Source organism: Lutra lutra, chromosome 6 (genome assembly GCF_902655055.1).
Source record: "Lutra lutra chromosome 6, mLutLut1.2, whole genome shotgun sequence".
Classification (NCBI taxonomy): domain Eukaryota; kingdom Metazoa; phylum Chordata; class Mammalia; order Carnivora; family Mustelidae; genus Lutra; species Lutra lutra.
This window is the reverse complement of record NC_062283.1, coordinates 131,147,191-131,163,162: the sequence shown is the minus strand read 5'-3', so window position 1 is coordinate 131,163,162 and position 15,972 is coordinate 131,147,191. Positions and strand designations below refer to the sequence as shown.

Here is a 15,972-nt window from a genome sequence, read left to right as displayed (position 1 = left end):
GTATGTTCCCTCTAAACCTACTTTATTGAGGGATTTTTATCATAAATGGATGTTGTACTTTGTTAAATGTTTTTTCTGCATCTATTGAAATGATCATAGGTTTTTATCTTTTCTCTTATTGCTGTGGCCTTTGTTATTCTTAAGTATAAAAGAATCTCCTAAAAGCTACTGGCACTTCTCCAGGAAGCCAACTATCAAAGTTCACTCAAAAAGAGATAGAAAACCTCAATAGGATAATAACTATTAAAGAGAAATCATTCAAAAATATAATCCCATTCCAAAACAATCCAGGATCAATCAGTAGTTTTAGAGAATAATTATATCAAACTTCCAAAGAATCAAAAAACACAAGAGATAATTCCTGTGTTTTTGTAAGCTTTTTCACAGCAGGGGAAAAAAAGACAATGAGTTTCCCAATTTATTTCCAGTGTTTTTTTTTTAATTAAGGAGTATAGTCCTCACTAAATATAATCAAATATTTATATGGGCTAAATTATTGTCATTTATCCAAAAAGTTATAAAGAATACAAATTGATTTTTAAATTAGCATAACTCTGATATTAAAACCTAACAAAATAATACAAGAAAAGATATTACAAATTACAAATAGAGTCAAATAATTGTCTCACAAATAGAGTCAAATAACAGTATATAAATATTATACTAACATAAAAATTATATAAAAGATTTTAATATAATATTTTAAAAAATTGAAATATAATTTATTGTGCTAATAGTTTAAAGAGTAAAAATCCACTGTCTTAATCATTGTTGAAAAAGGCACTGGGTAAACTATATCCCCATAATGTTTGAATTTTGTATAACTTTGTACTGTGTTTTGTTTTTTTTAAGGCCAATAGTCCATCAAAAGGTTGGTTGTAGTATTTCAGGATGACATGACAACAACATGAGCAACGGTTGGTCGCAATGAGAATAAAATGGAAAGGACAGATACAGGAGATATTTCAAAGGAAAACAATAGGACTTAAGGACTAAATAGAGAATGAAGGGGAGAGATGAGGTCAAAGATAAATTTGTCACCAGGAATAATAAAGGGGAGTTTTGTTCCAGTTCAAAAAGTTTGTTTTGCCCATTTAAACCTCTTAACATGGTGGAAGAGACTTTAATAGTCATATTCTAAACATTCACAAATGTAAGGGTTCCTGGGTGGCTCATTTGGTCAAGCGTCCAGTTCTTGATTTCAGCTCAGGTCCTGATCTCAGGGTCATGAGATTAAGCCCTGCAGCTGGCTCTGCACTGGTCATGGAGCCTGTTGGAGAATCTCTCCCCCTTCCTCTGGCTCTCTCCCCCACTCCTGCCACTAGCGCATGCACTCTCTCTAAAAAAAAATTTTTTTAAATGTTCACAAACATTTAAAAAAAAACAAATCCATTGACCTTTAAAATAAGATCCCTCAACTAGAGCAAAAGGTAAAAATGTAGATAAAACAACCTGATTTCTCATTTGCTGTTTTGTGTGCCTCTTAATCTCCCTCACCTACTTCACCTATCCCTCCACCTCCCCGCTCCGGCAACCATCAGTTTGTTCTCTGTCTTTACGAGTCTTCTGTTTTTGGTTCGTTTGTTCATTTGTTTGTTTAGATTCCACATATAAGTGAAATCATAATAGTATTTGTCTCTCTCTTTCTGACTTATTTAACTTAGTACAATACCCTCTGGGTCCATCCACGTTGTCGAAAATAGCAAGATCTTATTCTTTTTATGGCTGAGTAGTATTCCATTTTGTGTGTGTGTGTGTGTGTGTGCGCACGCGTGTGTGTGTGTGCACGCGTATGCGTGCGTGCGTGCATGCATACACATGTATTAAATCCTCTTTTTCCACTCATCTGTCAACAGACACTTGTTTGATTCCATATCTTGGCTATTGTAAATAATGCTGCAGTAAACACAAGGGTGCGTATATCTTTTCAAATTAGTGTTTTTGTTTTCTTTGGGTAAATATTCAGCAGTGGGATTACTTAATTGCATGGTATTTCTATTTTTAGCTTCTTGAGGAACCTCCACACTGTTTTCAAACAGTGTGCTGTTTTTTGCACCAAATTATATTCCTGATACAGTTTTATTCTTTTGCATGTAACTGTCCAGGTTTCACAACACCATTTATTGAAGAGACTATCTTATCCCCATTGTGTATTCTTGTCTCCTTTGTCATAAATTAATTTACCATATACATGTAGGTTTATTTCTGGGCTCTCTATTCTGTTCTATTGATCAATGTGTCTGTTTTTGTGTCAATACCATATTGGTTTGATTTCTCATTTGTTGAAATAGAGGTGAATTTTTAATAAGATATCAAGCTATGAAAGTTTATATATTATATAACAATATATTATTGATATCAATAAGATATCAAGCTATGGAAGTTTTTATTATTATTAGAACTTAAAAATAAATACCAAATATTAATGGTACACATAGGATGCCATGTAAATTTCTCAAAATTGCTGCTACCTGGTACAGAAGGAAGAAGACACTTAAGTGTCAGTTTGGTTATGAGAAAAACCCACAGAGCTGGCTCATTACCAGATCCATCAGCCACATACTTGGAGTACTAATAATGATTGACCTTGGACAGTATTAACACAATAAAATGTAACAATTCTGATTATCAAAATTTCTTTGGGGAATGTGAACATTAGTTAGCTCACCGTGGATGTCAGTTAGCCAGAATTAGAAATAAGGTTAACTAATGAATCTGCGAAATGGAGTAAGTTTAAAGTGTTAATGTTTTCCAGTGGCCCAAAAACTTTCAAGCGAATATGGCTTAAAGCGTCTGTCCATAGGGGAAGCTCTGCGCTATGTCTTAAACAGCCAACCAGACACAGAGCTGGCGCTCATGCTGAACTGGCATCTGCATAAAGGAATGACGGCGCCCGACGAACTGGCTATTCAGGCCTTAGAGATCTGCCTGATGGGGAGTGTGTGTAATACTGCAGGGTAAGTGGGGCTTGGGGCGGGGGGAGGGGGCGGCGAGTTAAAGACTTCTTTCAAGAATTACTGCCAGAATTTAAAACCCTCACCTTAAACAAGGTTTAAAGCTCTTGTAAAGGGTGTGATCTGCTTCTCAAACCTTAGGCCCCTATGTGGTTATATATTTTAATTTTCAGTCAGGCTGCAACTTGGCTTGAACACTCATAGGGCAGGATAGCAAGCTGGCCACTTGCCTCACTGCAGCAACCCCTGTGCTGTCCAAGAGTCTCTGGGTGTACAGTGCCAACAAAGGGGGCCAATGTGACTTCCAGTGTCTAGCAGGCCTCCTCACTGCTCCATGGAATGTTGAAAGAGTGGCCTTCCCCTGTCCCCTAGAAGGTATTGGTCTAATGGAGACACAGTCTCTCACTGGCCCAGCTCTCTGCACAGGGAGCAGTGCCCCTCCCTTAATGCTACATTTGGACCCAAGGTCCCTCTTCAGTTTACAATCCTCTGTTCAACCATTACTCACCCAGTGTAGCCACTGGTCACACCCAGGTGTAAAAGCCAGTGCAGCCTAACGCCCTGCCCTTGAGCCCAGGTCACTGACCTAGAATCCCACTGATTTCTTCAAGCTTGTATTAAAAGGCTTCTAGCCCTTCCCTGCCACTAGTCCTTAATCAAGTCTTAGGACAGTTCTGATTTCCATTATGAAGAGCAGATTCCGGGGTGTCAGATTTTTTTCTCCTAGAGAAGGTCCTGGGAATTCTGCAAACTGAGTTTACCTCCTCCCTGGCATGCAGCTTTGCACACAAGGGATCTCTGTGAAGGCAATGGTCTTATTTCACCTTGATACCAGGACAGTGACTGCCCAGTCATCCTGAATTTTTCTAATCTTGAGGGTCACTCAAGCGACCCTTCACAAGTGAAGAAATTGAGCTACTCTCTATTTTGAAAACTGCGAAACACAACCATGGTGCTCCCATAACATTCTCTATTAGGTTTGCCTGACTCCATTAACTTAAAATCCTCTCTGTCCTGGAGCTTAGAACTAGTGACTTCCTCTAAACCAGCCCTTCCTGATGACCAGAGCCAGCAGGCCCAGCTCGCTCCCACCCCAGAGGGAGTTTCCTGACTTTGGCGGCCATTACTCTCAGAATGTGTGGACACCCTTTATTCCGCCTCTCAGTTTGATAGTTATACTCTCATTATCTCAGATTGTTGGACTAGCTAAAATTCTCTGTCACTTCTGCTCAGAAGCATGATGGGTCCTGATGGGATGATTCTTGCCCAGATATCACAGGTCTCCTCTCACCAAATCCCCATCTCTCCTCCCATCGCCACCCTCCAGCCTTCCCCCAGAACTTTCCTAGAAAAGCAAGCTTAGAGCACAGTTGTTTTCCCATATTTGCTGAATCTCTTACTAAGATACTATTTATTGTGCTAAGACCCCATTCTAGTTGCTTTACATACCAGATCTGTAAGTCTTTAAGACAGCTCGAAGGGTTAAGTATCATTTCCCCCATTTTACTGAAAACTGAGACTCAGAGAGGTCAAACTAGGTCTCAGTCTGTGTCTGTCTGCCTCTAAAGCCTGTATTCTTTGCACTGTTTCATGCTTAGGATAAAAGCACCAATTGAATAACACAATGTTCAAAATCTTACATGTGTTACTATTGAGTTCTGTCCAAGCCTAGCTCTGTGATGCTAAGTGTATGACTTCAGAACTATGTCTCTTCGGATGCCATCCTACATCTAGCTCTTGGGCTGAGTGAGGATAAAAACACAGAGATAAAGAGCACAAAGTGCAAAGAAGATAAGTCAAGTTACAAAATAAAGAGCAAGAGACTATTCCTAAAGAGACAGACTGGTTCTAGAAGACAGGAAGATAGGAGAGAAAAGAAATCTGGAATTATTTTCACGTTTCTCCTTGTTAGTGTTGTCATCGATGGCTACCCTGTAACTAAGTATCAAGTGAGTCTCTTGGAAGCTAGGTCAATCATCCCCATGGTCATCTTTGAGTTGGATGTGCCTTCCAAGGAGATTTTCAAAAGATTGTTCCTGGAAAATAAAAAGGAGCAAAGGTAATGTATATGACGAAAGCAACGATAAAGGAATAAACTTTAACCATCCAGAAAAAAGTGTATTTTTAACAGCTTTTCCCATTCACTCTCTTTCTCTATTAGTTTGCCTTACCCACTGCACAACAGCACACAGATTACAGCTGTCAAAAACTCAAAATACCGTAAAAACATTGATGAGATTAGGAAATATTATCAAGAACAGCATCAGAACTGGTATGTGATTGATGGATTTCACAGCAAATGGTGGGTATGGAATGAAGTCATTAAGAAAGTTCATATGGTGAATAAACATATGCAGATATACCTGGAAAGAATCAAAGCAGGTAAGAAAACATTAAAATACAATAAAACATTAATTGAAAGTCTACACCTGCCTGACTCATGTTACCATAATTCATTCAATTTCAACATTTGTTCCCACAATCGTACTCAGTCTTTGAAGTATTTGGTACTAGCCAATTATTGTGGGCATCTATACTGTTCTCATCTCATAAACGACTGCTACTATGCTATTATTTATTGAGCTCCTGTGTGAACTTAGCACATAAAAATAATGCATAACCTCTGACTAGAAGAGTTTATAGTGTTTGGAAAGCCATTTAATAAGCTAAGTTTCAGAAGTGCTAGTGTAGGAGAGTAGTGGGCTATGGAATGACACTTGGCAAAATTCTATTTATGAATCTAGAATTAAAGCCATTTTTGGTATTTATATTATACCAATATAATGGTATATTTTTATAGATTCAGCAATGAATCTATCAAAAGTTATAGATTCAGCAACAAATCTATAAAAAGTTAAACTTGAGCATAAAATGGCTTTTAATATATATTTGGAATCCATGAAAGAAAATGTTTGATTATATATTCCTATAAGTTTCTTGACTTTTCTCTAAAAAATACATAATATAGAAGGAAATTTGTCTATATATGATATCTCTAAAAAGAGTGATGACTCTAGAGAATTGAGCTGTAGGGTTCTCACAGACTTCTGGTGAGTGACTTTGTTTAACTATGGGAATACAGAGAAGATATAATGAGGTATGAGAGCAATGCGACGAAGAGAATCTCATACAAGGAAGAATTCCGTGAGGATTCTGCATCATTAAATCTAGATTAGCTTCATTATTTGGGTATAACCAGTATCTCTGGTTCCTGTTTGTCTGCAGACTGGGAATTTGTTTTCACCTGAGGATTACAAGGCATGACAAGTACAAGGAAGAAAGAATTGAGTTTTTAGAATCCTACTCGCAATAAGTTTTGGAAAGCATCACGCTTGTAAAACCCTCCATGGCAGACTTTGAAAGCAAACTTATGCATCATTCATCTTTTTGTGACCCTATTTCACCCTCCCTACCATAGACTGAGTTCCCTGGAAACAGACTCAAGATTAAATAAGATCAAAAGTTGTCTGCAGAAACTTTATCAGAAAGTATTCTCAGGATTTGAGTTGCCACATTTAGCAACCAAAAATACAGGATGCCCAGTTAAATTTGAATTTCAGATAAATAACAAATAAGTTTTTAGTCTAAGTATGTCCCAAATATTGCATGGGACGTACTTAGACTAAAAATTCTTCATTGTTAATCTGATATTTAAACTCACTGGGCTTCCTGTGTGTTAATCAGAAAATACACCTATGGGGAATGAGGACCATAGAATTGGACAGAGGGAGAAACTGACCTGCCCTATGATGGAAAGGAAAGCTTCAGCAGATCTAATAGGGAAGCCTTGCAGCTAGGATGGGCCTTCAGAATTTCCCAACTGAGGGGAGGAGCCAGGCTCTATATCCATTGGCCGGCCATTGACCACAGGTACTCTGGGAGGGGGTTAACCAGTGACAGATGGGCGATTCCCAGCGCACGTGAGACCCATCAGCACTGATGCTCCCAGCATCTGGGGGATGGCAGCATCAGCCCTGAAGAGGGATCTGGATGAGGTGCCATGGTATCCACTTCATTATTCCATATACACTTGCCTCTGCCTTGAGTAGTTATATCTAACAGAAGTCAACTTTATTGATCTTCTGCTTTAACTTCCACCTAATAATCTAGCCTGTACCTGATTGTTTAAATTTAGTTTTGACTTTTTGTTTTGTTTTGTTTTGTTTTCATTCCACACTTCCTTGTATGCTATGCAAATGATCCTCTCCCTATCAGAAGGCCAAAGTTTACTCTGACTAATGAGATGGAACAAGGTCAGGGCTACAAGATTAAAGAGATTCCTCCTCATTCTGCCACATTCCAGATTAAGATATATGGACACTGCCAGATGTCATCAAGAATACAAAAGGAGATATTTGAGTATCTTTATCTCTTTAGGGCTTAAGCCATGTGATTCTAAATTACCCTGTCACTAAACCTGTCAGGATTGGTGAGGTTCAGCACATCTGAGCTAAAGGACAGCTAGGATTGTAATACTGTAGTACCATATAGTATAAATTATAGCACTATATAATACTATATACTTTAATAATAAAACATTATTATACCATAGTACAGTGCATTATAACACTCGAGAATAATATTATGGCACTACAATATTATAGTAGTGTCATATTCTTTGTAGGGAAGGAATATTAGGGCTTCTTATCTTTTTCATCTGTGTCAAAAACAACAGATGGGATAGCATATTAGTTTATGCTGCATAACAAATTATTCAAATTCATAAAAAAATCAAAACTTAGCAGCTTAAAATAACACACACACACACACACACACACACACACACAATTTCTCTGGGTCAGGAATTGAGTCACAGTTTAACAGGATTCTCTGCTTCAGGAACTCTCACAACCATAATCAAGGTATTGTCTAGGATTATTACCTCATCTGAAAGCCCAACTCGGAAGGAACCTACTATCACACTCATTCATGTATTGTTGACAAGATTTCGTTCCTTGAGGGATGTTGGATTGAGGGCCTGTTTCTTGCTGGCTGTGGGGCACAGACCACTTTCAGTTCCTTCCCATATAGACCTTTGCAACCTGGCACCTTCGTTCTAGCAAATGAACAAGCTGTGAAGGCAAGAAAGTGCTAACAAGGCAAAAGTCATGGTCTTTCGTAATTGTCTTAGTTTCCTAAGCCTGCTGTGAGGAAGTACCACAAACTGGGTGGCTTAAACATGAGAAAATTGTTCTCTCATGGTTCTGGAGGCTCGAAGCTCAAAATCAAGGTGTTACAAAGGCCATATTCTCCCTGAAGTCTCTAGGGGAGAATCTGTTCCATGTCCTTCTCTTAGCCTCCAGTTTTGCCAGCAATCCTCTCCATTCTTTGGCTTGTAGACCATTACTCGAAGCCTGAGGATCAATTTTATATGTTTACATTGTCACATAACAAGCTCTGATTTATGATTCATAATTTTATAGTTAATTTAAGACCTTCTTAGGCATAATAATAATTTTTAAAGAAAAAACTTATCAATAGTGAAAGGGACTAATAACAATATATTAAGGGTCAAAGTTTACTCATTATAACTAAGATGTATGAAAAAAATTTTCATTTTCTGTAGCATGTCTTATTTCTTCAGAATCCCCATTCTGGTGCAGTACTAGGGAGAAAACTCTTAAACCCATTCAGTGAAGGACCTTGGGCTCTTCTTTTTAAATAGACTCTTTGGGGTAAACATAGTCACTTTTGGAAAAACATTTCTTCCCTTCTCTCATGTGCCATCTGAGCACAGTAATGTCATGTCCACAAATTATTCGCACTTTTTGAAATCTACCTCATAGAAAAATTTAAAATAGGTAGCAAATTTATATGTGTGTCTAAGTGGGTCTGCAGACAGGCATATAACATATATTTACATACGCATACATATATATGGTTTATAATATATATATATAATTTATAATAGATAAGAAATAAAAGGAACCAAAACATTCATCAACAGATAAATGGCTAAGTGAACTATATGTATATTTTTACAAGGAATACTATGTGTTAGTTAAAAAAGAATTAAGTAAATCATATAAACTGGCACGGAAAGATGTCAAAAAACATATAACTGATAGAAGTTGCAGAATAATGTTTACAGCATAGTGGCAAAAGCATGCTATATGCAAAAAATAATTTTGTACATGCAAGTGTATAGAAAGAAGTCCAAAAAAGATACAAATCAACAGTGATTACTCAGGAATGATGATGAATAGAGAGGATGAAGGTGTGAGGAGAAACTTTTACTTTACTGTTGTCTGAAATTTTACAATGTATATGCATTTGTATCGTGTTGTGTGTGTGTGTGTGTGTGTACTTGAAATCATTTTAATTTCTAAAATCACTGTGTTTTCTATGAAAAGATATACATATACATAAAACAGTGACTCTGTTACTGATAGGAAAAGCTGCCTGCATTGACAAGTTATGTATCACACCTCGAGAACTGATTTCTCGCCTGGGCGAATTTGGACAGTTCTGCCCTATCAGCCTGGCAGAATCACATGAACTAGTCGATTGCTCTGTAACTGACTCATTGGAATTTGCCGCCGAGTTCAGAGGGCACTATTATAAAATGAGTTCTCAGGAAAATCTGAATGTAAGTTTGTTCCTAACACCACATATTTACCAGGGAAAGAAAATGCCTGTCTTGGATCATCAGATAGGAAGGGGTGGGGGCGCCTGGGTGGCTCAGTGGGTTAAAGCCTCTGCCTTCAGCTCAGGTCATGATCCCAGGGTCCTGGGATTGAGCTCCACTGTGGGCCCTCTGCTCGGTGGGGAGCCTGCTTCCCTTCCCCTCTCTCTGCTTGCCTCTCTGCCTACTTGTGATCTCTAGCTGTCAAATAAATAAATAAATAATCTTTAAAAAAAAAAATAGGAAGGGGTGGGTGCAGCTGGGAACACCCAGGAACCGCGGACCAGGAGCCCCATAATTGGAAACTATGACGTTAGGACCAATGAGGCAACTTGGAGGCCAGTCCTGAGGCTGCACCCCAAGATATATTTTGGCACACAGTGGAGGTTCAGAGTCGGTGATGGGCCCTCAGCTGAACAGCTAGGGAAGGCCAATGGCGATTCCCACCAATGGAGGGGATGCTGAGCATAGGGACTCAGCCCACAGTGGGGCATCGAGGGGATTAAGGTCTTAGAGTGCAGAAGGGAAGTCACAGGAGAAATGAAGCAAGATCTCACCTATGTCTCTCCTGTGCTTTAAAATGTTTCCATCACTCGGGTTCCTGTATATCTGTACAGTATATTTCTGTTTAATGCAACAGAACACACGTCTGTTCTAACAGGATGTCTGTAATTTGTGAAGATAAAGGTTCGTGGCCGCAAACTAATCAGATGCCTCTGAACATTTTACTCTCCTCTAAAGAGGTAGAATTTTTAAAATCACTTTATTAAGGAGACATTTATTTCTTCCTGCATATATAAATGGCATTCACAGAATTTTAAAACTGGAGGTGCCATTGGAGATCATGCATCCAGTCTGCCCCCTCCGTGGTGCAGAGAGCAGACTGAAGCTAGAGAGAGGACTCCCCGGCCAAACAGCCCCCAGCTAGCTCCTGGTCCGGCAGAACCAGAAGACAGGGCAGCGAGTGATGGGCGCGCCCCCAGTGCCTGGCAACAGAGCAAGAGCTCCAGAAATATTGCACATGTGAATTAGCGAGTGAGTGAGTGAGTAAATAGTGAGAGAGATCAGGAGAGAGCCCTTGGATGTCATCACTTGGGACCATCACTCTAAGGATGGTCCTTCCCGCCAGGAGGGAGTTACTTATACAGAGCAGAGAGCCCCTCGGAGCTGGGTTGCTGCTGCAAATGGAGAGTAGCAGGAGAGCCCCCCCGGGTGTTTGACTGGCAGAGGACTCCAGTTTTGAATGGTCTTATTGCTGTAATCATTTCTGCAGAAATTTTTGGAGAACCCAGAATTGTATGTGCCTCCGTTAGCCCCTCATTCACTCCCACCTGCTGACATGATCCCCAAAAGGCTGACACTGTCAGAACTGAAGAGCCGATTCCCCAAGTGTGCAGAGCTGCAGGGCTACTGTCCGGTGACCTATCAGGACGGCAACCACAGGCAGGTCCTTGCCCCCGGGGGAAGGGAGGGTGGCATCTCTACTCAGAAAAGGCAGTTCCCTTAACAATCTTAACATCTGGGTCAAAAGGTCACTGTTATTTAACTGGAAAATGTTTTATTTCTTCCTTGAGTTGCATAGATAGAAAATGAAACATTTTTGACACTTTATTTATATAGTACCATGTATTAATTATACAATCTTTTTCTTCTTATCTTTCAGATATGAGGCCCTTGTACCTGGTAACATTAAATTTGCTTTGGAGTATCGTGATCGTATATATATTTGTGAGACTAGAGAAAAACTTGAGAAATTTTTGAGGTGAGACTACTCACCAAGTTACCAATGTTGAATATCTTCTGTGTTCAATGCACCATGCCAGGGTGTGTGTGTGTGCATAAATATATTTGTGTGTATTGACACACGTACGCATACATACACACAAACATCAAGCATGCATACATACACATACATGCATGTGTGATGATGACTAAGCAGTGGTTCTTGCTGCTCCAAAGCCTGAGGCTCTGAGGTATGTTGGACTTTACACACCTGTTTACAACAGAATGCAATGGCACTTCGGGTGGCGAAATGCCAGGGGTTCTGGTAACATGTAGCCCTAAAGTCTGACTGAATTGTCTGTTGGAGTAAGGCCTGAGTGAGGAGTGGGAATTGGATAGATGAAGGGAAAGAGGGACATGTTCCAAGCAGAGAGATCTACAAAAAAACCTTGCCCAGGGGAATCCCAGGACGGCAAGAAATTCAGCATGGCTAGGCATGATGTAGAGGAAAGGAAAAGGACTGAGAGGTGAGGCTGGAGGTGGTAGCAGGGCCAGAGGGTGAAGGTCAGATAAAATCACCATAAGGTATTTGAACTTGATCCAAAAGGCAATATGAATACATTAACTGGTTTTGCATATTATATTCAAATTTGCTTTGGGGAGAGACTATCATTGGAGTGTTGATAATGGACTGGAGGCAGGAATACCAGTGTTGAGGCTGTTAGAATGATCCTGCCCAAAATAATACAGCACGTCTGAGGTCACCCATGAAGACTAGTGTGGGGAAAGCAGTGGGCTTAGGACAAAGCTCTGAGAAATGTCAACAAATGTGAGGAGAAGAGCTTGCAAGGAGAATGATCAAGAACCTACAGAGTGGCAAAGGAGAGCCAGGTGGGGGAGGCTCTGGGAGGGAGGAAGAGAGAAGGTCTCGGGGAGCTGGGGGCGGTAGCCCTGCGCCAACCCCCACCCCCAGTGGTGGCCAACAAGCTTAAACACAGTTTAGAGGTCAAGCAAGAGAAGAACTGAAAAGTGTGTCAGAGTTTGGTTGTAACAGGTCATCGGTGAACCTGGCAGGAATGGTTTCAGTAGAGTGAGCTGAGCGGAAGGTAACTACAGTAGCCACCGAGGAAAGGAAGACCTCGTGGAGCCCAGAGATCACACGCACAAAGAGGTTACCTACAGAGGGTGAAGCCCCTGGGGGAAGCCGGCTGGGTGTGAGAGCACAGGGCTCGGTGGGGTCTGCGGCAGACGGGCCAAGGAGCAGTCCCCAAGTAAGGAGAGTGTCGTGCCAGATGTTTGTGTCTCACAAGGTGAAAACCAGATTTCTTTTTCTTTTCAAACCAAATCGTTCTTTTTGTTGTTGTTGTTGTTAATGTTCTTGACTGATCTAAATTTCTGAAAATACTGTGTGGATCAGATGGGATGGAATTTGTGCAGTAGTGTGTTACTTCTGCTAAAGCTCACGGTTTGAAGAAGTTCAAAAAGAAAAGACACTAGTTGCTAGAAGTGATTTAGGATGGAAGGAGTGAAGGTTGTTTTTCTTTTTCCTTTTTTTTTTTTTTTCAGTGAGGAAGCTAGGAGCCCGTTTAAATGCAGGGGAATGGGGAGGATCCAATAAAGAAGGAAATGCCGAAGGGGAGAGAGAGAGAAATTACTCTAGAGAGGCTGGGGGGAGAGGGTCCAAATGGGGCGAGAGTGGGGGAGAGGGTGGAGGCAGCTCCGACGGGGAGGTTAGTTCCCCGCATGGAAAGAGGAAGTGTGTGCGGCTCTGCCTCTGGTGAGCCGTTGAGGAAGTGCCATGGACGAGCTTCTGTTTGTGTAACACGGCATCTGTGTCAAGGGTTCCCTGGGAGTCAGGAGGATGCAGAGAACAAACTTTTCTATCGTTGCCGTGAAAAACAAGAAAAGTGAGGCATAAATGAGCAGCCCTGGGGACCAAGCAAAGCGGCGGGTCACAGATCTCTAGCAGCCACCATCTTCTCACTTGTCACATTCCCTCCGGAGGAGAAAACCAGCGGGTGAACTTCAGCTCTTAGTCCCCTCTGACACATCCCCATTCCCGTGTACTCACGGGGACTGTGCTTGTGAGCATCCGTCTGACCAACTCTGTGTTCTCAGGTTGCCAGAGAAATACTGGAGCCAGAAGCTTCCGTACAAACTGCCCCCGTTGAAGGAGCCCATCCATCTCACGAGCCTTCCTTTGCCTGGATATCTGGAACAGGTTCGGTTCCGTGATTGTCTGTGTACATACATTAGTAGAGTACAATTATCTCTTTTTTTTTAACAATATATATATATATATATATATATATATATATATATATTTTTTTTTTTTTTTTTTTTTTTTTTTTTTTGGTAACACTGAAATTCAAGGCAGAGTTTTCTGACTTGAAGCTGCAAATCCCCCTCTGAACCCATTTTGGTTTTGGGCGGCTGGGAAAATAAGAAATGAGAAAACCCCCTGCTTCTCTAGCACATTTCCAGATATCTGCAACAGAGCAGAGAGAGGGGAGATTGTCATGAAATTGTTTACATCTGACTTGTGTTTAGATCCTTACTTTGAATTTCCGGGTCTGTAAAACTTTTTAAATCTGAAAGGCACAGATTCAGTCTCTGAGAGCTTTGCTCGCTGCTCCCAAGCGTCGAGTTGCAATACTACCACCGCAGCTGAGCCACCCAAGTCATATTTCGCCGCAAATCTAGGGGCAAATGCCCCCCAAAGCTACTCGAGTCACATTTTATTTATCTAAATATAAATCTTTTTAAAGATAATAAAACTTAGTTGTAATCAACCACTATTTTAAAAGCTCTTTCAAATTTTTCTATAAAATTAATGCCTGGGGCACAATTTCATACCTTTCTCAAAAACTTTTAACCACTTCCTTTTTTTTTTTTTTTTTTTTTTTGGCTTGCCTAGATGGTAAGCCTTCAGTCTGGTCTAATATTGAAAGGCAAGATGAAGCTCACCAGAGAGGAGTATTTTCATAAAAGGCCACGTTTCATCAAGAGGGACTTGCCTCTTCTTTGCCCGCACAGGGCTCCAGAATCTTTACTGTGGTGACTGACAACGTGGTCTCTGGAATTTCTTGCCAGGCGGTCAAGGGTCCTGACAGCAGAGACAGTCTGGCCAGTTCTGGAAGTAGAAAATGGGCCAAGACAACTTGAAGCCTAGGGACCCCTTCCTTCTTCTTTAATATTTTGTTATGGAAAATATCAAATGTAAAAACAGAAAGAATTGTGTAATGAGGCCCGTGTCTCTATCAGCCTCCTGCCATTGAGCCAATTTGTAATTTTCAGTCTTTCTAATCAAAAGTACTTTGTGTTCCTTTCCACGTTGGTTAAGTGGTCATAGAACCACCTTATAAGCCCCATCCCAGACGCCAAAGAATAACCTCTTTATCTATTTGCCACTAAGAGAAGAAGCCAAACTCACATTTGCCTGTGGTCTACATTGTGCCGCCTACAGGGTATCGCAACCTCACTGATTAAAGCAATGAATGCCGCAGGGTGCTTAAAGCCCAAATTCCCCTTCTTGAGTGTAAAGAGATCTGCACTACTATATATAGCATTTCACCTAAAAGGTATGTCCTCTTTAATGAGATGCTACTCAGAACTAATTTTACATTATTTGTAGGGTATGCCGTAAATATATAGAATTGTTGAGCTGAGTCAGCTGCCTGCATTAGTGTGTGTGTTTCCGTGTTGACAGTGAATATTTTACTGAAAATATCAGATTTGAGTTTCTAGCCTTTAAAGCAAGGACTACGAGTAATACAATCGGCTTTCAATAATCCATGCCATAGAGGACGGTGAATAGAGGCATTTATGATCTAAAATGGAATAATCCTTAAATCTTACTTGGGATTTGGATATCTTCTCAGCGATAGCTGTGCAACAATCTCACACACAAAGTTCTCTTTCTTTTCAATTTAGTGATTCACTAACCTAACAGAAAACATTCATTTCTCTGACATTTTCTACAGCCTTCAATCCCCAAAGTTCTGAATATTCAAGAAGGAAGTATAAGAAGAAGTTGGAGCAGTTTGTGGAGAGATGTGAACTCATCACATACCTTGGTGCCAAGATGACCAGAAAATACAAGGAACCTCAGTTTAGAGCCATTGACTTTGATCATAAATTACAGACCTTTCTCTCCCTTAGAAATATAGACCCAGTTAATGGATAGTTTGCTTGGGCAACTGCAACCAGGACGTCAAGAGTTATCTGAAAGGGGTAGAAGGAAAGAGGCTGAAAATCTGGTCCTGTCTGCTGTACTTTTTCCCTTCTGAGTGCTACACGTAGCTGTGAGCCCTCAAAAGCTCTGCCGGCCTGGAAGAAGTGCTCTTCTGAAAGCATACGTCTTGACATAATTTAAAAATGTATTGCTCTTTGCCAGAACATTCATACTTTAATGACAGAGTTATTCTATTTAGAATATTTAGGTAACTTATTTTACTTAATAAATCTATTGTTCAATTTCCATATTAACATTTTCAGCCTCTGTTAAAGAAAATTACTCAGTAAATGTTAGAAAGCTTCAAGAAATAAATTAACATTCATATAAATAAAATAGAAACATTGGTTACACTTTCAACATAAGGAGCTGTTTGTAAACTTCATGAACCTAAGATATTTTATCATTTTCCTAACAAAATAAATGCATTTAAGATA

The 15,972-nt window shown here is 40.1% G+C and overlaps 1 protein-coding gene across 5 annotated transcripts in view; it reads left to right on the top strand.

The window, feature by feature from the left end:
- AK9 (adenylate kinase 9) overlaps window positions 1–15,972 on the top strand; it is a 118,376-nt gene extending 102,404 nt beyond the window's left edge. For all 5 annotated transcript variants that reach the window (XM_047733716.1, XM_047733718.1, XM_047733717.1 and 2 more), the window contains 9 exons: window positions 2,756–2,957; window positions 4,867–5,013; window positions 5,116–5,336; window positions 9,347–9,543; window positions 10,853–11,022; window positions 11,243–11,341; window positions 13,420–13,522; window positions 14,768–14,882; window positions 15,285–15,972. In XM_047733716.1, the coding sequence (XP_047589672.1) occupies window positions 2,756–2,957; window positions 4,867–5,013; window positions 5,116–5,336; window positions 9,347–9,543; window positions 10,853–11,022; window positions 11,243–11,341; window positions 13,420–13,522; window positions 14,768–14,882; window positions 15,285–15,487 (1,457 nt within the window). In that variant the 3' untranslated portion in view covers window positions 15,488–15,972. The remainder of the gene's footprint in view (window positions 1–2,755; window positions 2,958–4,866; window positions 5,014–5,115; window positions 5,337–9,346; window positions 9,544–10,852; window positions 11,023–11,242; window positions 11,342–13,419; window positions 13,523–14,767; window positions 14,883–15,284) is intronic.